General features: G+C 33.0%; 2 protein-coding genes across 2 annotated transcripts; both read left to right on the forward strand.

Annotated features, from left to right (window-relative positions):
• The first annotated feature begins 1,601 nt into the window (after nt 1-1,601).
• LOC123213614 (zinc finger protein-like 1 homolog) lies at nt 1,602-7,303 on the forward strand. The gene is made up of 9 exons (XM_044633089.1): nt 1,602-1,860; nt 2,202-2,282; nt 3,134-3,254; nt 3,363-3,457; nt 5,044-5,115; nt 5,525-5,776; nt 5,918-6,026; nt 6,278-6,464; nt 6,963-7,303. Exons 1-9 carry the CDS (start codon nt 1,837-1,839, stop codon nt 7,048-7,050), a joined length of 1,029 nt encoding a protein of 342 aa, XP_044489024.1. The 5' UTR covers nt 1,602-1,836; the 3' UTR covers nt 7,051-7,303.
• A 3,458-nt stretch (nt 7,304-10,761) lies between these two features.
• Nucleotides 10,762-12,133, forward strand: LOC123214324 (transcription factor bHLH84-like). Its single transcript, XM_044634075.1, has 4 exons — nt 10,762-11,331; nt 11,430-11,699; nt 11,794-11,925; nt 12,041-12,133. Exons 1-4 carry the CDS (start codon nt 10,762-10,764, stop codon nt 12,131-12,133), a joined length of 1,065 nt encoding a protein of 354 aa, XP_044490010.1.
• Nucleotides 12,134-27,327: the final 15,194 nt, after the last annotated feature.

Consider the following 27,327-nt stretch of genomic DNA (forward strand, 5'->3'; position numbering starts at 1 on the left):
AAGAGGGGGAGGAGCGAAGGACTTTTAACTAACAAGTGGGTTCTTTTGTAGGTTTTCACAAGGGTCATATGCCTCCTTATGTGTGCAATGGAAACTGACAGAAAGTTCGCAGGCCTGGTCCTGCTGCCTCCAAACGTGGAGATTCCAAGCTCTCTGGCAAAGGTTCTTTGCTTCTGTGTCCTCTTGCTGCTGTTCTTTCTGGGGTGCTGGATTGCTGAGATGATGGTGCTGCTCTCTGCTGAGATGCTGCCTTCCATTTTTCTCTGGGCTGCTGCTCCTACAACCTGTTTGGAAGATTCTGCTTTCTGGGAAACTGCTCTTCTCAATGCTGCTATTCCAGTTTACCAAGCCTGGTTTTCGTTTCCCGCTCGCATGGGAATTTTTTCAGCCTTGTCCAGTCTTCCCCCAGGCTCCTGGTGCCTGTGCTGTGCTGTTGGACTTCCAGGTTGCAGATCATTTTGTTTGCTGAGCTGCTGACTCTCCACTCCTCCTGTGAGCCATGCTACTGCATCTCCAGATTTCCCTGCTGCTGTCTGTCCTCCCTCCTTTTTATGACTTCCAATGCTGGCTCCCCTTGCTTGGTGTCTGACCCTTTCTTGCCTAGAAAAATCTGCTGCTTGGTCCTGTCCTATTTGTGAACTTGCTGCTTTGGCTCAACGTCAAGCTCGCATGTCTCCAATTAATGAAAATTTTGTTATGCTGGTCTCCTTCTCTCCTCGCCTGGTGTGGCATCGTATTGCATAGCTCCTGCTCCCTTTGCATCTCTGCTATCCTCAGCAGTCTGCATGGCAATTCTGCCTGGAGTTTAAGCATGGGTTTCTGCAGTATGTTCTCTCCCCAGGTGTGGTGCTGTAAGGAATTCTTTCCTCCTTTCCTTGCTTGCTGCAGCAACTTCAAGCTCTTCAAGTCTGGCCTTGCCTGGAATTTTCTTCAACACTATGCAGAAACCTCTTGGCCTGTTCTGCTTTTTTACTCCAGTTCTTCATTAGATCCAAGTCCAGGCGAATGAATGGTGCCAGGAGAGATGGCTGGGAAGGAGAGAGAGCACCGGAGAGGTAAAGATATCGTAGGGAGAGAACCAGATAAGCCACCGTACGTCAAAAAATTCATTGAAAAATTGAATTTGAGAGAGAATAGGTAACTTTTTAAAACTTAACCTTAAAAAAATTATTAATTTTTAAGATTTAAAGAAAAAATAAAGTAAAATTTTATAACAAATGAATTTGATTAATTTTAACCAGAGTAAAAAAAAAAAAAACAAACTCTGTAGCCTATTGTGGAACTTAAGCACCGCGTACAAAGTTTAATTTTCAAATCTTAGAATACTTTTGATTTATATTTAGTTTTATTTTGGACTAAATAACGTCATTGGCTTTGCGCATCATCCTAAACTAATCCGAAGGAAGGTAGTATCTCTAAATTTTTCCTACTCAGTTTAAATTAATTATTAAAAATAAGCATTAATATACATGTATAGAATAAAATATACAAAGACGTTTTTACCCCAATTAAATTTAGATATTTAATCTGATTACCAATCGGAGCTCGGGTGCCCAACCCAGTTGACATCATAAACCCAACCCCCAACTGCCAAGGCATCAATCCGCTCCTACGAAAAAAAAAAAAATTAAAAAAAAATCATTCAAATTAATTTGTAAACGAAGCCAGAGCAACACTTGCCATTTGATATCTGAACGGATCTCCCTTTCAGTCATTCTCTTAAAGCTTCAGCTTAAACCCTATATAAATTGAAATTCCGAATAAATGCACCCTGTTAATCTCTAACAATATCGAATCTTCACTAACTGATTTTGTGTCCGTTCGGTTTTCGGTGCAATGGTGGTCTGCAAATGCCGAAAGGTTATTTCTTTCTCTCTTCTGTTACTAATTATTTGATTCAACTCTCTGAAATTATTATTGAACTTGAGTTTGATATTTTCTTACACTAGAATGATTTAATTCGCGTTGAAATTCAAAGTTTATTAGTGGAGGTTTTAGATCTAATTTGATTCACTGTTTTGTTTGTTTCTGATGGAGTCGGATCGTTCATAATTCAAATTGTAGCTGTTCTTATTATTCTAGATTGATTCATTATAAGGAAAAAGAGAACAGACTTCATTTTTTTAGCTTACAGATTGCTAATCTGTTTTATGTCTTGGAGAATTGTTTATGTGTTTTTTTTTTTTTTTTTTGTGTTTCAGGCTACAAAGTTATATTGTTTCGTGCACAAGGTTCCGGTTTGTGGAGAATGCATTTGCTTTTTTGAGCACCAATTATGTGTAGTAAGTACAGTGAATACTGAATTCTAAGGTTTCTATATTTCGTGATAATTTAGATGTTGGCTATTTGGCCTTGATTGACTGGATCTTGTTCTTTTTGGAGTTCATTAAGGTTATGATTATGCATCCATGCTATGCCATTACTGGTTTCTATAGATATTTATATTTGATTATTTGTAGAGCTGATTTTGGTATCTGCAATTGGAGCATAGATCAGATTTATTTTGTAAATCTAGAAAGAGAAAGTAATGGAAGTTATTAAGATTTATACGAAGAATGTTATCACATAGATGCATCATGAAATGGATTCCAATGTTGGATAAGGGCTAGGTCTATGATACAAACAATATTTTTGTTTTCAGACATTTATCAGCCTCAAATCACGTTTGGCTGATTATAGTTAGATACCATAAACTTTCTACCTGGAGCTACAGAGTCTACAGGCCAGTTTAGATTGTTTACTCCCTCCCCTCCCTTTTTTAAGTATTTTTCTTTTCTATAATTATAGACTATATTTTCCTTCAATTATAAAGATTTTGAAGGTATCTTGCCTCAGTTATCTGTTTTCGACTGAGTTATTGGCATTCTAGATCTTTGAACCTTGTTACTTGCATTCTTTTTCTTCTAACCTTTGGCAGGGATTGTCTGGAATAGTAAATTGTTACTTCCTTTAGGATGTATGTTTGAATGAATGCCTTGATTATGGATTCTCTTGGAAATTTTGTATGCAATCTCTGTGTATTTGCATCGGCTACATTTGTTAGGAATTCAGTATTATTTTTTTTTGGCTTGTAGGGCATAAAAGTTTTCCTGCACTTTCTGCTGTATTTATTTTATTTTTTCCACATTTGTAGATTCGTACTTACTCAGAATGGGTAATAGATGGAGAGTATGATTGGCCTCAAAAGTGTTGTCATTGCCAAGCAGTGCTTGAAGAGGGGACCAGCTCTCAAACTACCCGATTGGGTTGCTTGCGTATGTGATTTTTCAGATATCACTAATTCCTCATGCAAATTTTTGTTTTGAGATTGCATGATGAACCCATCTGTTGAACATAAAGTCAACTATTTTTGCTTATTATAGATGTTATACACACAAGTTGTTTGGCTTCACATATCAAAAGCTTCCCTCCGCACACTGCACCGGCTGGATATGTGTGTCCATCATGTGCTACTTCTGTAAGTCTTATATTACTTGAACTATCATCTTGTTATATCCTTTTTTTCTTTTCTTCACTGCTATATATGTCAGTTGTTCATATAGAGCAGTATTTCAGGTGATATACAAACACTTTTAAGCATGCTCTTGTACTATTTTGAAAGGTAATTTTAGATGTCATTGCAATAAGTGGTTGATGGAAACCCACAAAAAAAAAAAAAAAAAAAATCACTATGATGAATTCTTGAATATGCATATAAAGGGAACATTGCCAGAGTCTTGAATCATGATATAAAATAATAACCTTAAAAAATTTTCTTTACCATGTAAGACGATGCTTTTGAGTGTGGTTTAGAGCACGGTACTTTTTTATGCTTAATAATTCTTGTCTGCTTCTTTAAGCTTTTAGATTAAGTGGTCAGTCAACATATCAGTAGAGCTAGGTTTACTAAGTGGTCCAGTGTTTAAATATCCTCATTTTGTTACTTGAATCTTAAGAAGTTTTGTTTCTGTTTAGTGTAAGTTGTGGTTGTGGGTGTGTTTGGTCCACATGCAAAAACATGTGAGGGGACACAAGAAGAGTTTAAATACATTTTTTAGGATCTTACTGACTAGCTTAAGCTTTTAAATCAAGTGGTTACTTGACATATTTGCATATAATAAGCAAAATCTTCTTCATGCTTGAGAGTGGGATTGTTTTGACTTGTATGAAGGCTGGCTTGATCTGAACAACTAATAACTTACGTTGGTTTTCTTGCTTCATTATTCTTTGTTTGCTCTTCACCAAGCAAACTTGAGAAATTTTGCAACCTCTTATACTTTCGGATGAAATCAAATCTTGTACATATCTGTAGTTGTGTACACGTTCCAAGCTTGATTAATGCCATGGATCTGATCAGAGTTTAGTCCATTTTGAGGATGTGATCATGTGAGAGTTTAGCACATGAAAACATGTTGGATTGATGATTCCTATATCAGTGGGGTTGTTGTAGGGCTTTTCTTGATTTGACTAGAATTGTCAATTACTTCATGGTCTTTGTGTTGATTCCATTTCTCAGTTTTTTGATATAGATGTGTTATCAACATGTCAAATCAAGAGCCTCATCATATAGACTTGAGACATGAAATCAGGAGAGAATAAAAATCAAGGAATTGAATTTTGTGACATGAAATGTTTGAAGGGTGTGGAAGTATCCAAGTTTCTAACATATTTGGAGTGCTATATTAATGAGTGGTTAATTTTGATAATTAAACATTTCATATACAATGCATATGTTTGTAGTTATAAAAATCTTGGCAAAAGAGCTGTAAACTGTTTAAATACCTTAAAGATTCTGTGGAATTGGTTTGGGCTTATTGGAAAACCTCAATATGTGTATGGTGCGGAGATTTTATTGGATGTAATAAGTTGCCTAATAGCGTGCAATAACCATTGGGCCAACTTCGGCATGTTACCAGTAAACTATGCAATCATGACCTCCTGACATTTTTGCTTGACAGATCTACATACTCTATTTTTCCTGTTTGGTTGTTGGTTAAAATTTTCTTTTGGCTGAGCATATTTCCTGGAATAGTTCATTTACAGTTGGTGTTCTCATTTTTGCAGATATGGCCTCCTAAGAGTGTTAAAGATTCAGGATCCCGTCTTCATTCACTGTTGAAGGAAGCAATTATGCAGGTGAGATTCATGCTTCACTCTAAGTTTGTTGTAATTAAATCTTCAGTCCTAGGAGAATCTGGTTATTGATATCTAGTACTTTAAATATGTAAAACTTGTTAAAAAAGGCTGAAGATTTTTTTTATAATTATGACATACTCATTCTGCATTTTCAACAGTTGATATAGATGTCCTACTTTTTGCAGTTATCCTTGAGTTGGTGCTTTCACCATAGGTATATTTGATTGTCAGATGGGTTGCATTTCAATTTAATAAGATGGGGTGAAACGTGTGCATCTTTGTAACTAAATTGTGTAGTGGATCTAATATCTAGGGACTGTTTTTTATTCGCTTTTTTTTTTGGCGATTGTGATCTAGAAGGGCTTCATTTCATTGAGACCCTAAATAACTCTTGCCTAACATTTTGCAGACTGGACTGGAAAAAAATTTGTTCGGAAATCATCCAGTTTCTCTGACAGTGACGGAGTCCTGCAGTCCTCCCCCTGCATTTGCGTCTGATCCAATAATTTCTTCTTCTAATGTGAGCTCATCATCCTCTGTTGCAAAAAATGGAATAAACTTAACTGAAGGATACATGGCGCCAACTTCTGTGGCAGAAATTATGGAGATTGAGAGTCCTAACTCAACAGGGAGTTTTATCAAAAGTTCTAGTCCTCCTGCTGTAAGGATTTTGTAGTTAATTATTTATTCTTAAATTAGATGTTTGTGTCATTTTGTATGTTTTTATGAAAGAGTCCTTTTGCCTGTATGCTTGTTTAATTTGTTATCTTAATTTTTCTTTTGAAATTGCTCTTTATCACAGCCGGGGGCTACAACACGGAAGGGTGGAGCCTATGTTGAGCGACAGAACTCTGAAATTTTGTATTTTGCAGATGATGAAGATGGGAATCGTAAGAAGTATTCACGAAGGGGTAAGTTGAACAAGTTGTTCAGCCAGCAACTGAACTGTTCTGAGCTATTTGTTATATGAATACCTGATGCTACCGATTTTCTTCCAGTTGAGTTTTAACATGTAGCAATGCCAAATGGGTGGAATACTGGTCTTGTTTACTAGACCAATATGTGTTTTTGTTCAATGCATGCTCTGTCAATTTTTCTAGCTTCTGTCCTTGAATTTGATAGTTGACTTAAAAGTAAAGCTGATTACAGTGAGCCATTATAGGTCCCCTCCGTCATAAGTTTCTCAGAGCATTACTGCCTTTCTGGTCAAGTGCATTACCAACTTTACCAGTGACTGCTCCTCTACGTAAAGATGCATCGAATGCAGATGATGTTCCGGAAGGTCGTTTGCGGCATCAAAGACCCTCAAGGACAGATCCACGGAAAATCCTTCTCTTAATAGCAATCATGTATGTCTGCCTCTCATAATCTGTATTGTATGTGTGCTTGTGATGTTTGTGTATCTACATTTTCATGCATATCTGCTGAAGCTTGTGTGTGTTTTGCCATCTATATGTTCTTTTATCCTGGATCTGTTACAACAATAAAAAGGAAGTGGAAAAACAGCAGAAAGAAAGAAAGGGATAAAAGTTGATGGGTTTGCAGAGGATGATGGATCAATTTTCTCAACTATTTGTTCCTCTAGAGTTTAAGGAGTTGCTAAAATACCAAAAGTCCAATTTTTTGGCCTCATTTTGTCCCCTAAATCCCGTTAATCCAAGGGCTGTACTGGGCATTATAGGATGACCCTGAGAGTTGATACATTAGTTCTTTGAACAATGATGTCATTAGAGATGTTGACATATCTGGTTATTTATTGACCCAACGAGCGAATAGGGATTTTTCATTGGAGAAATATATCACACAAATATTATTTTCCTTAATTCAGTCTCTGTTATGGTGTACAGGGCATGCATGGCTACAATGGGGATTCTATATTACAGACTTGCGCAACGTGCACTAGGGGAAGGGCGGCCTGATGATGAGCAGCAGTGATTATAATTTAAGGTTGCAGTGATTATACAAAGACTATCTACCGGTTATTGATGGTGCTGCTGTTTTCCTTCCTTCGGCTCCCTTATGTTTAACCTGTGGCTGATTTTGTATGAAACACAAATAGTAGGAGAGATTTTTTTTTTTCTAAATGCAGATGACAGACTGTTGCATAAGCGTTTCCTGGATCTGTCTTTTATTTGTCCCTTTGTTACCTGTTTTGGAATGAAATGGTTGAATCAGGTTTAAGGCAAAATGTTTTGTTGAAAATGGATTTGTTTTGTAATCATCTTTCTCTATTTAGTTAATAAGTTATTCGAAATTTAAAACTAGAACTATGTGACCACTTAATTAATTTGTATTTCTACAGTAATTTCATATCATAAAAGACCAAGAACCTGAGATATATAAGTATATAAAATCACCCTACTAATAAATATGTTTTTTCGATATAAGTAATTTCTCAATAATGTAGAGGACAGCCATGCTTCCATAAATATATATATTTGACTTCATAAGCTAATTAGGGCATGTTTAGTCTAAAAGGACAATAATAATAAAAGTAATGACAAAAAAGAATTATTTAAGCAAAATATATTTTCAAGTGGCACTGAAAGCCATGATTTAGGTGTTTTGATTTAGGTCAAATGACTTATTCTCACCTAAAATATGTTGTTTTCTCTTATTAATTTTGAAAATTTCATTTACCCACTTATGACTATCTAAATTTAAGGATAAAATCATTATTTTATATTTTTTATTAAAAATAAACGTAATTTTGATTTCATTTTTCTCCGTTAAACCTTAAAAATTAGTAATTTTTTCTAAAGCCAAATTTTAAAAAACTGCATTTTCCCCCTAGAGTTTTCAAACTTTCACTTCCAATTTTTCAGGTGACAACCGGTGATCTTTAAGAATCGTTTTTTCCTCTTCGACGCTTCTCCTTCCAACAGTGCTCCTTCCGACGCCATGAGACGTCGTCATCGACGAAGACGACTTGTCTTTGTCAAAGACGAAGATGCATCTTCGTCTCTAATGAAGACAAATCGTCTTCATCCAAAGACGAAGATGAATCGTCTTCGCCCAGAGATGAAGACTTTTTGTCGAGAAAGAGTTTTCATTGAAGAAGAAGTCTCACAATGCCTGAAGAAGCATGACTGAAAGGAGGACGCGTTGGAGAGGAAGAGACGGTGCCTAGAGAATGTTGATTGTCATCGAAAAAATTGGATCTAAAAGTTTGGAAACCCTAGGTGGGGGTATTCTTTTAGTCTTTCTTTGAATCGAAAGCCAACAACTTACATAAAATAAACAAGAAGTTTTTTAATTATGAAATATAAATAATTTCCATGTGAAACACCATTCTTTTCAGACCAACAGGCAAGCCTTATATCGTTGAAATCGTACAAATTAACTTTGAAAAAAAAAAAAAAAAGAATAGTCTTACTTTGTATCGAAAGGCTAACAACCCATATAAAATAAAATAAACAACAAGAATTTTATGAAATAGAAATAATTTCCAAGTGAAACACCATTCTTTCCATACAAAAGCAAGCAGGCCTTATAAAAGAAATACAAATACATTAATCCCCATAATTATTTTAAATTTCGAAACCACGTGGCGTTATACAGGACCATGTTCATGTTTCCTGATGCCTCGAACACCAAAGCTCCTCACATTAAGCCCTAATTTAAACATAGAGAAAGAGAATGAACGTAAACAAATGAAACCAAGGACATTATTATGAATTCATCATGATAACACAAACCCTTTTGAGTTTGTTTAACGGGAAAGGCTCTACCCAAAACAGAAAATAAATAAATAAATAAAAGCTTCAATTATAGAAACCCTAATGAGTCGTGCGAGCAGCTGGCCATAAATGAATCTATAAGCACAAATAGGAAATGTGGTACGTGCGGAAATAAATCCCATTTTATGAAGGTTTTCCAATATTGTTGTCATAGTAAGATTTTATTCCATTCCATACGAGTTGTTTTATGCAGATACTCATTATACTTTTAATACCAACCAACAAGAGATCGCCTGGAAGCCCGATGAATAAAATAATAATAATAATAATAATAAAATTTAGATTAATATAATTATCCTGTTAATTAGAAGTACGATTGATAGATATATATCTTCGTAGCAAAAATAGTGTAATTCTGGTTTCTGAATTAAGTAAAAATTTATAAAAAGATTTGAATGTATAAATTTATTTACAATATTTTAATGTGTTTTAAGGGGTAGAGGAAAGACATTGGTGTTAGATGGTTAAATTTAAGGACTTATGTTTGTTTATATTAAATATAAGAATGATAAGAAAATATATAAAAAATAATAATAAATTTTGTAATAAATTTGACACATAAATAGGGTTTAGTGAATAGAAAGTAGAGAATTGTAAAGTGGTAGATATTGTTGTTTTATATTTACTAAATTTAGTAAATGATTGGATTAATAAATTTGCAATGATTAGAAGTTATTTAAAATTAATTGTATTTTAGGGATTTAAATGGCAAGGGAAGGGAACCACTCTCTCTCCTCTTCCTCTTTCCTGCTACCAACCTGAAAAAATTAGATTATTTTCAGATCCTCTTCAATTATTATTTCTCATCAATTTATTTTTAAATTACCAGCCAAACTTTATAATTATAAAAATTAAAATAAAGAAAAGCCTACATCATTTTCTGCCACACAACAAATCAAATGTGCCAAAATTATCTTGTGATCTTTGCTTTAGTTGATAATTGGATTCTGGTAAAATATTTTAGCATACAAGTTATAGAATAATTGAAACTAAAAGATTTAGAGGTTCTGACAAAACTAAGGTACCATCGTTGTTGCAGAATCAACTCTGAATGCAAGAAAGAGTAGTTCTTTGTTTATAAATTCTTATTCAAACTATTGTGTTCTAACATGCAAGAAAGTTACATGAATTTGTGTACGTAGTATTTTTCTATTATAAATTGGCCAGTGATTCATAACTATTGCATGAACTTGGAGATTAGGGTTACAATAAGCTTAGAAAGATACATAGAAATCAGGTTTCCCCGTCCAATGGAAAATTTGATTAGCATTTTTAACAGACATGGATTCAGATTTGTGAAGTCTGAAGAAAGAAGGAGACAAGCATCTCATCTCCACGATCTGGCTGTACTTTTGTTAACATAAAATTTTCATTTTCATACTGTTTAAACGTAGTTCTTTATGTTGAATTTATTTTACTAAAAACAACCGCACGTTCTCAAGATTGGCAGGTGTGATTCTCTTCCTCCCAAATCTCTCTTTCAACGCCTTCATGTTTTATCCTAACTAGTCACAGTTATACTCAGCTTGAATCTCAATATATTTTTCGTTTTTGACTTTTGGTTAAGCCTCCAGGACGTAATTTGAGGCCACTCAAAAGGCTTCCTATTTTAATTGTATTATTGGGTGAACTTGGTCTCCCTCTCTGAGTTGTACATTGGCCCCATTATAAATTATGAGAATTAGTTACAGGGTATTGGACTTTTTGTGTTCTAATAATTGATAAATATGAAAAGAGATACTGTTACACAAATAAATTCAATGCTTTTGCGGACATTCTTCTGATTTGTTGGGTATAAATATGTCTCACAACCCAGTTTCCCATTCAAACAATCTTCCGAATTTGAGAGCTTGTTTCTCTTCCTAGCTAACACACTTTAAAACATTATCTCTAAAGGAAAAATGATATGGAGCCTTTGGGAGCTAATGCCGAGGGAGAGTGGGGATCTCTAAGTGGAATGTACACCAATGAGGAGGCTGATTTCATGGCCCAATTGCTTGGAAATTGTCAGTTCCCGAATGATTTAGATGGCAGCACAAACTTCAGAAACGCCTCATTGCTTTGGCCTGGCAATTATGAGTCATCAATGAACTTGTCAGGTTTTAGTGAAGGTTCGTATTATTCTCTGGATGTTGGTGATAATAATACTAGTTCATATAGTCATAGTGATGGTAGTAGTATTCTTTTCCCAAGTTCTTCCAGCCAGGAAAGCTACTATTTGAGTGATTCACAGCCAATTTTTGTCACTCAAAACTCTAGCTTTGGGTGTATGGATTTTTGTTTGGGGGATGCAAATCACACCACCTCTTACCTTATTGAAGGTGATGAGTGTTTGAAGCAAGAGATGAGCCATGGCAATAAGGAAAATCGATCCAAAAATGAATCTGAGATGCAACTAATAGAGCCAGTTCCTGAAGAAAAAACCATCAACAACCCATCTGAGAACTCTAAGAAAAGATCTAGAAGCACGACTGATGTGAGTAGAATATGAAACTTTTATTAGCAATTCGTTAACATTTTTTTTTTATTTGGTTGTGCTTGAAGTTTTTACTGATTATTTTTTTAACAATGTAGGCTCAAAAGAACAAGAAGGTTTCCAGGCCGAGAAAAAACCAGAAGACTGTTCCACCGACTAACAATGAGCAGGAAGATAATAATAATGGTGCTCTTAACAGGCAGACCTCAAGCAGCTGCTGCTCGGATGATGATTCTAATGCCTCTCAGGAACTATATGGTGGAGAGACTTCAAGTTTGAGTTCAAAAGGGAAGGCAGCTGTCAATCTCAATGGCAAAACAAGAGCCAGTAGGGCCTCGGCAACTGATCCTCAAAGCCTGTATTCAAGGGTAAAAATCTAACAACTGTATCACTCAAAATTTTGTTGTTGATGCCAATAAGTAAAAAGTTGAATAATTAACATTTTGCCTTTTTATCTTGCAGAAAAGAAGAGCAAGAGTCAATGAGAGGCTGAGGATTTTACAGAATCTTGTGCCTAATGGAACAAAGTTTGACATTAGCACAATGCTTGAAGAAGCTGTCCAGTATGTGAAGTTTTTACAACTCCAAATTAAGGTAAGGTCAACTGCAAAATTAAGAAGATTATGTTTTGCTGTGATTCATTTGAACCTTAAAATAACATAGATGAATTGATCTAATTCTTGTGCTTTTTGGGTTTTGATTTTTGCAGCTCTTAAGCTCTGATGATCTACGGATGTATGCTCCCATTGCTTACAATGGAATGAAAATTGGACTTGATCTCAAAGTCACTGCGCCTAGGTGAATGCAGAAGATTATTGAGGGCCTTTCTTTTATTTCTGTTAAAAACAGTTAACAAGTTCATAAATAATAAAACTTTTGCCATTATGTAATGAATGTATCTTTTACAAGTAATCATAATTTTCTCTCATCAAATTCATGGGAGTAATTTCAATGAGGAAGTCATTGGATATATCTGTTCAAATATATTGTCATCGGCCGATTATAATATTCTCTGGACTTAACACTGAGTGATATTTCAATGAACAATTTTCCTTGGTGTAGCAAAAACCAACTTGTAAATTAAAGAATATTTTGCTTGCAAACACAATCAATTATCAGGATTGTGAATGATGAAACAGTTGATAAAGGCTAGAGACTTAAATGCTTGTTTTCCCCCTCATCTTCCCTCTAGAACTTCTTGTAAAGCATCTTACATAAAATTTGGGAATTTCTATACTGAAAAGGTTAGAGGTAAATATTTTACAAGGGGGAGACAATATGTGTTACGACACAAATTTGATACGGGAAGGGTGCGTGAACAAGTTCGTTTTTTAAGCACAATTATTAGGGTAGACTGAAGGATATGGAAGGGATTATCCATTCCTGATGTTTCTGTGGTATTGGGTTTTGAGCTAAGTTAATGCATCAATGGTGGATGAGCATGTTCTGTCTTATTTTGATAAGGGGAATAAAATTAACATGGAGCTCAAGGTGTTAAAGGATTCCCTTCAATCAGTTAAAATTAGTGGCGTCAAGGGTATGAATGGTGAAGGCGACGGAGTTTGAAATGGAGGCATTAGATGACTTTCCTAGTAACTTATCTCTACTTCGTTATGTCTTAAAGATTGTTGGAAATTGGTAGTGAATTAAGTTATGGTGAAGGCGACGGATTTTATGCTATGTGCGTAAAATCCAATATTAAAAAGTGTAGTTTTCACTTAGTAAAATTATATATACAAATAAATTGTAAAAATTTTTATGTATAAATTGAGATAATAGTTTATGATTAAGTGATTTGCTTGTTAATTTTTTTTTTCTTACCTCAAAATTATCCAATCAAATACTATCACATATGATTATACATAAAAGTTTGTATAATAAATGTTAGCCAATAACATGTGTATGTATATATATACAAAAACATATATATATATATATATATATATATATATATATATATATATATATATATATATATATATATATATATCATCCTGTCACAGACTTACAGATGGAATACATGTTAAAAACAGATAAGAAAAAGGTTTCTTACAAGATGAAGAGATAGCAAAATCAATGGAAGTCAGTCTTTAATTCCCACATCAAATTTTTGCTTTTCACAATTCTTGTTAAAGAGTTACAGTTTTAAACTTTCCATGCGAGTGTTCATCAGAAAGAGTTGACTAATATAATCATTATCCAAACAACTTAATAGGAACAAGTAACAAAATATTCTAAATTCCAGCAAGTACAAACAAGAAAGTGAATTCTCTTTATAATTAAAAATAATAGTAAATACAGTCAGTGAGCAAAATGTTCATCCCCATCTAAAAGGCATAAAACGAATTTAAAAAAGTCATATAAATTAGGGGAAATAAGAATCTCGAATGGATGGGAACATAATTTCTTTAACGTTACAGCCAAATCCCTTATAATTTCTGTGCCCCAAATGCAATTCCTAGTCCCATCTCTTCATCATGTTATAGTCCAAACAAACAACAGGATTACCTCTATTCTGCCTTTCATTATTGTCCGGCGTTAAACTAGAAATGTAGTTGAGTCCCCTTGAAGCCCATTTCTGCTGATGTTCCAAAGCCCAGCTAGAAGTGAGCAGGAGTTGTTGAGGTGTAGCAGTCCAAATATAAACTTGCAGCCCATATTAACTTTTAACAAATGCTGTGCGTTTTGGTTTAAGTTCCTTAAACTAAAGATGCACCATATGGGGAGAGAATGAAGCTTCTTCTGGACGCTTCAGTTAAACTGCAGATTGAAAACAAGTTGTACTTTACCCTAACTTCGTTTCTTCTTTCTTCTACTTGTTCTCACTTCAAAGTGTCTTAGTTTTGATAAAGATCAAACGGTGTTCCAGAGTTTAGGTATGATTAGTTAAAACAGTTATGTTTCATTAGTGCTGATTTAGATGGCCAGCTTGACAACTGATTTGTTGTATAAATTCTGTGTAAAAACCTAAATCGATGGAGGAATTTTCAATAACTAGTGTATTCTTTCATTCGATTGCTCTTTTTTCTTTTAATTTCTTGTTTGGCTACTTTAATTTTTGCTAATTCTTGGAATCTTTCATCCAGTTCCAACATTTTTATAACATAGACATTATATCCATGCTTCAAATCCTTCAGACTGGAACAAAGAATGGCAATGAAACATACCCACTCTGTATTTGCCTCTGGACAGTCAAGCTGGACTGGGCCATTATGGCTCTGATCTCAGAATCCATGTATTACTGCAAAGGCAAAAGAGAATGAGATAAAGAAAGATCAAATACCCAATAGCGTGAAAATGATGCCTTACAACTTTTCTTTTTCCCATAAGAAATAAAACCGTAATTTGAATATCTATCAAAATGGCTGGCTTGAATAACAAATGAAGATGAATGACCATAGGACAAATGCATGCATACCACAAAGCTATCTCTTCAGATGTTTACCCAAAGTATTATACATACATACATGCATACATACATATATGTATATATATGGAGTGATAACTCTAGGGCACGTTTATTTTGCATGGATTCACCAGGCATCCTACTACAATAATGGATTAATGGGTAAAATATTAATGTTAGGAGCCTTCTATACCCTTTAAGTAGTTTTGAAATTCATAAATCCTTGAATTTGTTAGTGACCTCCTCTAATGGAAAGTTTTTGACAATGTGAGTTGCCTATTTGGGTAACATTTCAAGTGCAGTACCAACTTTACCAGTGACTTAAAACTACATCAGACTTAAAAGTTAAGCTGATTAGGCTGAGCCATTATAGGTCCCCTCCTCATAAGTTTCTCAGAGCACTGCTGCCTTTCTGGTCAAGTGCATTGCCAACTTTACCAGTGACTGTTCCTCCACGTAAAGATGCATCGACTGCGGATGATGTCTCGAAAGGTCGTTTGCAGCATCAAAGACCCTCAAGGATAGATCCACGGAAAATCCTTCTCTTAATAGCAATCATGTAATGTCTGCCTTCGTATTCTGCATTGTATGTGTGCTTGTGATGTTTGTGTATCTACATTTTCATGCGTATCTGCTGAAGCTTGTGTGTGTTTTGCCATCTATATGTTCTTTTGTCCTGGATCTGTTACTACAATAAAAAGTGGAAAAAAGCATCAGAAGGAAAGAAAGGGATGAAAGTTGTTGGGTCTGCACAGGATGATGGGTCATTTTTTTCAACTATTTGTTCCTCTGAAGTTAAAGGAGTTGCTAAAATACCGAAGTCCAATTTTTTGGCCTCATTTTGTCCCCTAAATTCTGTCAATCCAAGGGTTGTATTGGGCATTTTAGGATGACCCTGAAAGTTAATACATTAGTTCTTTGAACAATAATGCCATAGGCGATGTAGAAATATCTGGTTATTTATTGACCCATCAAGCGAATTGGGATTTTTCATTGGAGAAATATATCACGAAAATATTATTTTCCTTAATTCCGTCTCTGTTATTATGAATAGGCAAGGAAGCACGGAAAGGCACAGTATAGTGCGTTCCCGAGTTTCCGAAACATTTCAGTTTTCGAATCAGCCCGAAACCGGTACGAAACGTTTCGGGCCGTTTCGGTTATTTTGCAAAAATATGAAACGCATTTCTTGACATATCCCCAAGCATAGGAAACGTCCCAAAGCAATATGTTTCTTCCTCATTCCCAATTTCATTCAATTTCCAGTAACCTAACATCTCTCCATCCCAAGCATATGTCTCGGCTCCTCACAGTCTCCGACTCCGACTCTAGCGCGACATCTTAACTCCTCACTGTCTCTGGCGGCTCAACGTCTCAGGCGAATCTGTTACGTTATTCTTTAATCTTCATATTCTTCTGCAATCTTCATATTTGTCTTCAATATTCAATTTGAAAATTAAACTGTAAAGATATGAATCAGTCTTTGGTAAAAAGAGTTTCTCAAGTAATTATTAAAGGAACATGTGATGCATCTTGTTGTCAGAATTTTGAAGATCAAAAGAAGGTTAGAAGAACAAGAGAAAAACCCACAGAAAAGTTTGAAATATGCAGAGGGAAAAAAATAAGAAAATAGTGGACAGTAAAATATTCATTCAGAAATTAGTGCTGTCTGGTTTAAATTTTATTTATGTTAGTGTTGGATTGTAAATAGTTCCTAGAAGAATTGGAAAAAGTGTCCCATTGTTGTGTTATTTATTTTTTTCAAATGCAGAGTATTGTATTTTCTTATAAAAATTTGGTATTTATAAATAATCCCAACATTTTTAATATTTATACATTTTTTCACGTTTCTGTTTCTTATATTTTTTAAAAATGCGTTTCAACGTTTCCGTTTCTCCGTTTTTACATTTCGACGTTTCCGTTTCGGTGCTACTTAGTGAATAGGGCATGCATGGCTACAATGGGGATTCTATATTACAGAGTTGCGCAACGGGCTTTAGGGGAAGGGCTGCCTGATGATGAGAAGCAGTGATTATACTTTAAGGTTGCAGTGGATTATGCAAAGACCATCTACTGATGGTGCTGTTGTTTTCCTTTGCTCGGCTCCCTTATGTTTAACCCGTGACTGGTTTTGACTGAAACACAAATTATAAGTGAGATTTTTTTATTTTATTTGAATGCAGATGAGACTGAATGTTACATAGCCTTTCCCGGATCCGTCTTCTCTTTGTCCCTTTGTTATCTGTTTTGGAGTGAAATGGTTGAATCAGGTTTAAGGCAAAATGTTTTGTTACTTGTTTTGTAATTATCTCTATTTAGTTGATAAACTCGCATATTCGAAATTGGCGTAGAATGTAGATTATTAGTAACAAATTAGTGCTTTACTGCTGTGTTTCTTATGCATTTTCTTGGATTTCCTGATTGACAAGACATACTTAAGTAACTAAGTTAACACTACTTTCTATAGACTTCATCTCCTAAAGAATGCATGTTGATTTTGCGTAATTTAAAGCAAATAATTTCACAGGACTCTATAATTCAATTCGGTTTATGTAATAAGAAAGATAATTATCAATTGTTTAATGCAGAAAGTAAAGTTGACCAAGAAGCAATACCCAAATATAAATGGACGTAGATTAATACTATCTTAGTTATTATGAGTAAAAGGTATATTACTCATGTCTTAAAGAGCAGGCGTTCTCTATCCTTACTTTGACCGTTCACTGTTATCTCTTCTATGAATTGATCAGTCAATATGTTGTGAAAGTACAATCCTAAAGCTCTTAGTCTGTGTGACAAGCCTTAACATATTAATATACTTAACATATTAATATATCGACTTACTAGACTTGCTAATTGGTTTCTGACCACGACCTACTGTAAGGGAGCCAACTGATCCAGCCTATTATTATGTCTAAACAGTCATTTGTCGCGTCTGCAACCACAAAGCTTCGTTGATCTCATGGAAATCTCTTTATTTTCACTATCAACATCAAGCATGTCAATTCCTAATGTACTATTACCCCAAAAGTATACAATTAACACTCATAACATGCAGATCAGAGTTCTGAACTTCACGTCTCAATCAAATATCCATTTATTCAAGCACGTCACCATGCACATAATATATATATATGTTCATACATAAGAAAATCATTTGATAACAAGCATTAACCATCATCTAATTGTCACTCTGATCATAAACCGACAACAATGATCATAATTTGAAAGTGAGAATTCCTTTTCCATCACTGAAACACGAGAACCAAAAGTACGGATACTTGCTTGAATTCCAAGCATCCAATTTGATTTAGATCTCCAATCATGATCTCTACTCTCTAACGAATTAAATTCACAAAAATGTAATAAGAAATAGTTTTCAATTAATATTTTGTATATGAAAAATAGGTCAACATGTAGAATCATACCTCTTTTTATAGCATTTTAATAAGATGATCATTCAAATGAACATTTACTTAATCGAAACAATTATTTGACACTTAATTCACTTATAATATAATATATTATTTTATTCGTAATGGGTGTTTACCCTCCACCCTACTGTGGTGTTAACTTCACATACTCAACCTCCAAAAATGTTTATTTTATTTAATTACCTTTTATTTTTATAAATATTTTATTCAAATTTTGTTATAATTTGATATGTTATTGATTTGTATAAAGAAGTCATCCTCTTAATTTATAATTATTTTTAATGCGTTTATATTCTTTATAGTTGTGTTTATTAACTAATGAATTTATCATTATTAATGTAACAAAAATTTCATATTTAGAGACTTAAATAATTTATAATATGAATAATTTCTCAATAATAAGTAAAAATAATTTATAACAATTAAAAAAATTAAAGTTAATATTGAGCTAGTGTGGTCAACAGCTCTAACTGAACTCCCACATTAATATAATAGTAATTTTATATATATATTTATTTATTTATTTATTTATTTACATTGATAATATTTTTTTTTTCTTGTTCTTATCCTTCCATGTGAAATTGGAGTTTCTTTTTGATAGTATTAATCAATTTTTTCATTTACCATTTCATTTATTCCATTTATATTCACTTCGTTTGTGCTTCATAAACACATGCTGAATAAATATTATATACATATACGAGTCTTTTAAAATTAAAATCAAAGGGTATGATTTACCCAATTGAATAAAGGATAATGGAGTTTAAGAATTAAAAAAAAAAAAGGTGTAGACGTTTGCAAATGGTTTTCAACTTCTCATACAAAAAAACAGAGTTTTCTTCATATCTTAATACTTAGAAGCCATGCTTGACTTTGCTGTGGATAACTGGGGGAGAAGAGAATCTATTTCGACCTCTCCTAGAATTATTTTGACAGGCCAGATGCTGAAAGCTTTCCATTTTTGTCTAAATTTATTTATTTAAAAATTACAATACTGTAATATGGTACTAATACCCATGAAATAAATTTTAATCAATAAAGTAGAGACTTCAATTTTCCTCCTCCACCCTCTCAACTGCGACAAAAGAGTTTGTTACAATTACCCATTGATACAATCTTCGAGGTCAGAGATTTCATTTAATAGATAATTTTGATACAAAGAGACTATTTAGGTTTCTACAGAAATTTCAAATCACTAAAGACGAAAAACTTGAGATATATAAGTATATAACATCACTCTACTGATAAAATATTTTCGATCTAATTCTAACTGTTTAATATTTTTATTAAGTAATTTCTCAATAATGTAGAGGATAGCCATGCTTCTATAAATATATATATATATTTGACTTAATAAGCTAATTATGACATGTTTAGTCTAAAAGGATAATAATAATAAAAATAATAACAAAAAAGGAATTAATTTAGCAAAATTTATTTTCAACTTTGAATCGAAAGACAACAACTCATATTAAATAAACAATAAGGTTTTTAATTATGAAATATAAATAATTTCCACGTGAAACACCATTCTTTTCATTCAATATAGGCAGGCCTTATAAACAGAAAAATTATTAGTTGTTTCATTAAAATCGTACGAATTAACTTAAAAAAAAAAAAAGAATAGTCTTGCTCAACAACCCATATAAAATAAACAATAAGATTTTTATGAAATATAAATAATTTCCATGTGAAACACCATTCTTTTCATACAACGCAAGCAGGCCTTATGAACAAAAATATTATTGGTTGATTCATTAAAAATCCTCTATAAATTAACTTTAGAAAGAAAATAAAAATACAAGAAAAATCAGCACTTTTTATATATTTATAATTGATCAAGAATAATACCAGTAAGTGTCCCGTAATAAAAGACGACCATGGAAGGAATTAATCAAGTTTCTATGATTAATTAAATCCACAGAAAATAGTATAATTAATTAAATCCAACATTCGTTTAGCATTGGTTATCATGAGGTGAAACTGACAACAGTTGGTCTTTGAGACGTAGCATGTGGGCACAGAGAGTTTAACGAACATGCTCCATAATTTGAGTCTGCAGTATAATCAGGACGTACATTATAACATTAATTGGATTGGATCCTGGTGATTAGACAGAAGAAATTTTTTGATCTGTTTTAGTTAAGAAATTAATTATATGTCTGTTCAGAGCATATTTAGATGCTACGATATTAACGAGGCAATGAAGCTTACCACGGCTTCCTTGATTGAAAAATCCATCTTGAACTATGTAATATAATTAAGGTCAAATTCCACCCAAGGTTTAGTATAAGTCCTAATTCACTCAAGATAATTTTTTAAAATTCAAATATTTATCTATTTATTAGTTTTAATTATTACAATTAAGAATAAAATTATTATTTAGTTAAAAATATTAAAATAAAATTTTATTACATTTTCTCTTATATTTAAAAACTAATAGATTTCCTTTTACTCAAGTTTAAAAAGTAATTATTTAATCTCTAGGGTTTCTCTTTCACTTTCTTTCTTCGGCAAGCTTTCTCCGACGACAACTGGCCTTCTTCCTCTACCATGGATGACCATCAATACTAGTTACAACTTTTTCTGCCGTAGATGACCACCAAGATTGATTGAAATGGTCAAATTTTTAGGTACAAAGCTTCTTGAAACAACGACAAATCGCTACAAAGATTACTGCGAAATGTCAATCTTCAACATCTTTGGTCTTCGTGAAACTCATATTAGTATTTCTTGAAGAAGAAGGACGTTAAGGATCGACATTTTGCATTGATCTTCATCACTATTTGTCACCGTTTTAGAAAGCTTCGTGTAAGAAAATCCAGTCATTTTGGTCGATTTTTTATGGTTTTGCATCAGAAAACCGCCAAAGAGGGAGGGGAAATACTGTCAAAGAGGAATGTCAAAAAGAAAGGTCATAGGAAAGATGGAATAAAGTTGTTTGGGTGTAAGTTCAATGTTTCAAAGTTTGAGGGGTGGTTGTTCATTCTAAAATATAAAACCTTAAAAATCATATATGATGGGGATGAAAAATTAATTTTTTAAAATTAAGTTAATGGAGAAATGATTAATTTTTAAAACTAAGAGGAAAAAAAGAAATATTTTTTTTGTTTAAATAAAAATATTTAAATAATAATTTTACCCTTCACTTAATAGCTAAAATTAATGGATGAGTAAATATTTAAATTATTAAAAATTATGAGTTTAGGTTTATGGTAAACCTTGGGCGAGAAAGGTCTTTTGGCCTATAATTAATTAAATGATAAAAAATTAGACAGGGCTAAACGTAATAATAATAATATATATTGCTGGGTAAGCCTCAGATGAGATTGACTTATTTTTCCTGTGTAAGATGCTGGCGTGAAAGTATTTAGTATCGTACATCAATCAATGAGCCTTTGGTGTAAAAACATCAACAGATGTGAAATATAAATAAAAGGCATATAATTAGTTTTTTCGTGATTCAGTAGTAACGGTTAATACTAACGTTTACGATATTGTTAAGAATAGATTATTAAGTGTCCATAGCTATTTTCCATATGATCCTTTTTTTTTTATTATTCGCTGCCCCGAATTTATAATAATGACTGGTAGGGTTACATAATTTTTAGGATAATGCATGAATTAATAGTGTGATGCATATTACAATTGTTCTTATTTGATAGGAGTATCACTACAATTCAATTATAATTATTGATTTTAAAAAGAACGATTTTTTGGACAATAGAAAATACTCACATAATGTCCAGTTATTGTTGTAAAAATGGTCAATGTTTCTTGTTTTGAGACTTCTAAAAGAGAAGATATCTTTTTTGAGACTCGGCTCTACGAATCACAAGGCGGGATGATGCTTGTTTGCTATCTGCTAGTTGCAGTCTAAAGTCATATCTGCGAGTTAATTTCAAGGAAGAGTTTTGATTCTAGAATAATTACCTTCTGTTTTGATAGTATGAAAGGTATTATAGAAACTTTTCACCTCTTTTGTATAGATAGACACCATGTGGTCGACCATGATTATATCTTTTATTTGTGACTAGATGCTTGACACATGCCTTAGTGTTATTATAAACGGTTTGGATTATTTTTCACTTTTCCTGAAATTCTTTTAAGAGAATCGTCAAGTTCATACATAAATCATATTTTCCTTAAGCATTCTTAAAATGACCCTATCCTTTTGGTTCATCTCTTTCGGTCAAAAGTATCTTTCTAACTTTGTGCATTCTTCGTCCACCTTTATCAAGGTAAATTTTTTTTTTTAATCTTTTTGATGTGTTGTTTGTATAAGATCTTGTAGAGAGGGCTTTCCTTAGGGTATTGCTGTAACACCCCAGGTCTAATAACCAGGCCCACTGTTAAGATATTGTCCACTTTGGACACACAGTCCATCATGGTTTTGCTATTGGGCTTTGCAACCCAAAACGCGTCTTAACAGTTAAGGAGCTCACAGGCTATTTAACCAATCCAATTCTCCCACCACTAACCAATGTGGGATCCATAGATAGAGCACACACAGACCCAGCATCTCTCCCGTGCTTTGTCGATGTGGGATTCCCCTAAGGGTATCATATACATCCCCCCTTACGGGACTCAGCGTCCTCGCTGAGGTTTGCCCCACCATCGTTCAAGAGGACACGCGGAGTTGCTCTGATACCATTTGTAACACTCCAGGTCTAATAACCCGGCCCATTGTTAAGATATTGTCCACTTTGGACACACAGTCCATCATGGTTTTGCTATTGGGCTTTGCAACCCAAAACGCTTCTTAACAGTTAAGGAGCTCACATACTATTTAACCAATCCAATTCTCACACCACTAACCAATGTGGGATCCATAGATAGAGCACACACAGACCCAACATCTCTCCCGTGCTTTGTCGATGTGGGATTCGCCTAAGGGTATCACAATTGCCCTTTGGAGCATATCTTGATTGTCACAACTACAGTTTAGATTGATTAGGCAGAGCAAAGTTATCGATTTTCAGAAGAAGCAGTCCAGTGAGCAAACAAAACTGGAAAATCAACTAAGAGCCATTCTTATGGAGGTCCTTAAAGAGAATGATAAGGATCGTTAGCCACAGGAGGTAGGAATTGAGAGGAAGGCTAGGGTTTTGCTCCTTGATGTTTTCTATGTAGTTTGGGTTCGATTTCTCAACTAGGTTTTGTCCTTCTTGGATGAGAGTTACACTAAACAACGTGTAAAATGGAGATATCTTTGAACACTTAAAAATGTTTATGGTGCTCTACAAGGAGGAGCAAGAGCGAAGGCTAAATGCACACTCATAGTGTCAGATAATGATATGAGATGCATTATAAGACAAGTTTTGGATCTTGAGAGAATGAATAATTTTTGTCTTCCATTCACCACATAAACAAGGATGAAAATTTTATCCTCAATTCATCACATAAACAAAGATAAAAATTTTGTCATTAATTCTCTACATAAATAAGAACAAATTTTTTTGTTGGAAAAAAGTTATTCTTATATTCTTTTTTGGGACAAAACTGAGTTATTTAGGACAAATAATAATTCATTTATAAAAAAAAAAATTCATCCCAAAATGAGTATCATTTTATAACAAACCAATATTTTATTTATAATAACCAGTTATTTAGTACCTTTTTTTTGTGACCATTACCTTTTGGTAACCCAAATTTTTGTGATGATTTGATTTGTTGTGCCGATTAAATTTTTAGAGTGAAATTTTCACTTTCCGTGACAAATTTTTATCAAATTTTATGAAATTTGTTATAATAATATATCTAATTGTTTTTTATGTAGCTTGTTACTTTAGAATGGCTTGTCACCCTTTGGTAGTTTGTTGTTTTTTAGGTATTGTTTTGTGAATTTGGTCAAGGGAGAAGTTTACCACATGATATTAAGAATGTTAAAGTCAGGATTGAGTTTAAGTTTGAAGAATTTTAGGAGTGGATTTTTAGAATATAAGTTTCAACATGTCTCCAGTTTTAAGTTAAGAATGTTGGGTTTCTAAATTATCCCAAGTTACGGGAGTTTCAGAGTTATCAAAATTGTCCAAATGAAATAAATGCGAGACTAGATGAATTTAGCAAATTTCTTTCTATGAGTGATTTCTTATGTTCAAATTCTACAAAGGCAAACATCTCAAGGATGAAACAAACTATATGTTATTACTGAAATTGGAGTTTGTCTTAGTCAATTAACTGCTGTTACATGTGAAACAATCTGGCTATATTAATGAGATTCCGATCAACTGGGATCACAAGGATTCTACCATGACAACTCCTCATGCAATTATGTCACCCCATTAAATTTTAAGATACACATCTAATTTAACAATTAAATCTTGTTCAATTTATCTGTGATTCAGCTTTATTATCTATAAGATCGATGTGCAATTATTTTAATTTTCGGTTTTGTTCTCATCTTTCATTAAACTATTAAAAAATAAAATTGACTTGATTCTTAAAAGCATGCGGCCGATCCTTCATCAATCTCATCCAATATGTAGTATCCTCCAAATTTCATGATTAAAATTTCCCACCCAAGGTTTGGAGTATGCATTTTTCCACCCTTTGATGAGATAAATCAATTTTTTAAGCCAAAATCAAACACTATTAATGAAAAAGAGCTCTAACATATGTAGAAAATGTAATTAATATGTTACCCCTAATTGTTTCACATTTTTGAAATTTGCCATATTACTCTAATCAAATGCAAATAACATTTTCACTCTACTATTCATCAAACAAACCCACACCAGCAACCAATATTACATTTCTAGTCTTCCAGTCCAATCTTTTCTCATAATTGGTCAAAAACACCAAACACAATCTTGTGTACGTTGTCAGGGGAAATAAGGAAACAGTTCTCATCCAAGTCACGAGTGAGTCCTTCAAGTTGATGTAGAGTGTAGAGACAAGAGTGGAAAGCATTGGAGTCAAAGGTGGCTTGATTCAAAGAGAACGAACTAGAGCAGTATCAACAGTTTGTTTGGGAGTGGGGATACATTGTAGGAGTTGTTTCTTGGTTTTTTTCAACCACGATCCTTGAATTAGATAGCTAAGGTAATGGTCATGGTGGCAAAGGACATTGCAAGAGAAAAGCACGGTCATGACACTATCTAGATGAATCGACAAGGTCATGACACTAGTAAAAGGAGGATAGGTCACGATTTCAAGGAATATAACACTAATAATTAGATTAATATCGGAAAAGGTAATGAAACTCTTATTCTTCAAAGGCCATCAACTAAACCATTAATTCTGTCGGCTAGCTTTATGTTAAGGTGTTAGGTTCTAAGTGAAAAACTTGATTTTTATCCTCAAAAGAGTGGAAAAATATTTTAAGCTAATCCTTATGTGAAAAAATATAATTCGCTCGTTAAACAACAAAAGCACATTACCCTAGTCAATATAGATAAATTAATCCCCATAATTATTGTTAATTTTGAAGCAAATATTGAAACCACGTGGTGTTGTACTGGACTATATTCATGTTTCACGATGGCTTGAACACCAAAGATCTTCACATTAAGCCCTAATTTAAACATAGAGAATGAACATAAACAAATGAAACTAATTACATTATGAATTCATCATGATAGTATAAACTATACATAATTTGTTCTTTTGAGTTTGTTTAATGGGAAACAAGTGGTGAACTAGCTGCCAGCTCTTTCCAAAACAGAAAAATAAAAATAAAGAGCTGCAAATGATGAGTCGTGCGAGCAGCCGGCCATAAATGAATCAATAAACACAAATAAGAAATGTTATTATTCTCATGTGCGGAAGAAAATAAGATTTTATGAAAGGTTATCCAATATTGTTATAATACTGAGATTTTATTCCGTTCCAAACGAGTTGTTTTTATGCAGAAATTCATTAAACTTTTAACACCAGCCAACAAGAGATCGTGCAGAAGGCCGGCTGGCGAGTTCTTATTATTTCAAAAATATGAGCAAGGTGTATAAATGAACATATATGTATGTCGAATTAAGTGTACAATTCTGTCTGTATTCATATGGGAAGCTTCCTTTGCTCTTTGTTTAAGAAAAATATGTTTTATTTTAAGCGTAGATGGGGCGTTAAAGTCGCCGGAATCTTTGGTGGCACTTTGGGACATGGCCATGGAATTAGACTGATTCTTCTTTTGTATTTTTTCAGAGTATTAAATTTGTTAATGGAGTTCTATTGGTTAATAATAACATGAGCATGCATTTTGAGGTTAACTTTTTTTTGGGGTTTTGACCCAAATCTTTCTTGATGACATTTTAAATGATACTTCTGCAGCTCAGGTCAAAACTTCATTTTTTTTTTTTTGGGTTTTTTGCTGGGTAAGCTAGCTGTGAATTAAGAAATTGGCTCTTTTTCCTGCATGGATATTTTATAATTTGCCTCTTTAACTTCTAATTACTTACCTCCTCTTTTTTTTTTTTTCAATTTAATTGGACTCATATGTGTTAATTAATATTGAAAATGAATTGGGATAGCAGAAAATAAAAATGAAGACTAAATTGGGATGACTACTAATTTTGATAGTAGAAATAGATAGTAAACATTTTATAATTATATGATGAATATCTTTTAACTCTATAACCCAACCCAAGAGATCTGTAAATCTATTTGATGTAATTAAATTTGTTACCATATCATCATACCATCATTTACCCTATTTTAATAAATCAACTTATATTACTTTAGATATTGCATGTTGAATGAAGTTAAGAATTTATAATGAGATGGTTATCTTATTATTTAGCTTATTAATAACATTCAATAAAATGCTAATAATTTTAGAAATTTTGTAAAATAAAATGTTATCCGCATTTTTATGATAAATATTTTTCAATGTCACATGTTAAGAATACAAATTGAAAGTTATACTTAATAATGCATTAAAATAAGTAAATTTTTTGTCATTTTTATAATAAACAAATGTATTTTAATATTTACTATTAATGGAAAAACCAATTATCGAGATTTAGTAACTCGAGGATTTTAATGAATATAGTTATTAATAGATAAGTGATTAAATTCTAATTTTATAATCAGATCGATGAGATTTGATTAATATGATATTTTGAATAATGATCCAAATTTAAATCGATACAATTATTTTGTTAATTAGAAATACGGCAGATATATATATATTTTGCAGCAAAATCAGTGAAATTTTGG

The sequence above is a fragment of the Mangifera indica genome, chromosome 4, assembly GCF_011075055.1.
Source record: "Mangifera indica cultivar Alphonso chromosome 4, CATAS_Mindica_2.1, whole genome shotgun sequence".
NCBI classification, from domain to species: Eukaryota; Viridiplantae; Streptophyta; class Magnoliopsida; order Sapindales; family Anacardiaceae; genus Mangifera; species Mangifera indica.

Bases quoted from the DNA above. Each gene is read 5' to 3' on its own strand.
- LOC123213614 (XM_044633089.1), top strand. From the start codon at position 1,837: ATGGTGGTCTGCAAATGCCGAAAG. The intron at 1,861-2,201 runs GTTATTTCTTTC...TTTGTGTTTCAG, and splicing joins TGGTCTGCAAATGCCGAAAG to GCTACAAAGTTATATTGTTT. The intron at 2,283-3,133 runs GTAAGTACAGTG...CCACATTTGTAG, and splicing joins TTGAGCACCAATTATGTGTA to ATTCGTACTTACTCAGAATG.
- LOC123214324 (XM_044634075.1), top strand. From the start codon at position 10,762: ATGGAGCCTTTGGGAGCTAATGCCGAGGGAGAGTGGGGATCTCTAAGT. The intron at 11,332-11,429 runs GTGAGTAGAATA...TTAACAATGTAG, and splicing joins GATCTAGAAGCACGACTGAT to GCTCAAAAGAACAAGAAGGT. The intron at 11,926-12,040 runs GTAAGGTCAACT...TGATTTTTGCAG, and splicing joins TTTTACAACTCCAAATTAAG to CTCTTAAGCTCTGATGATCT.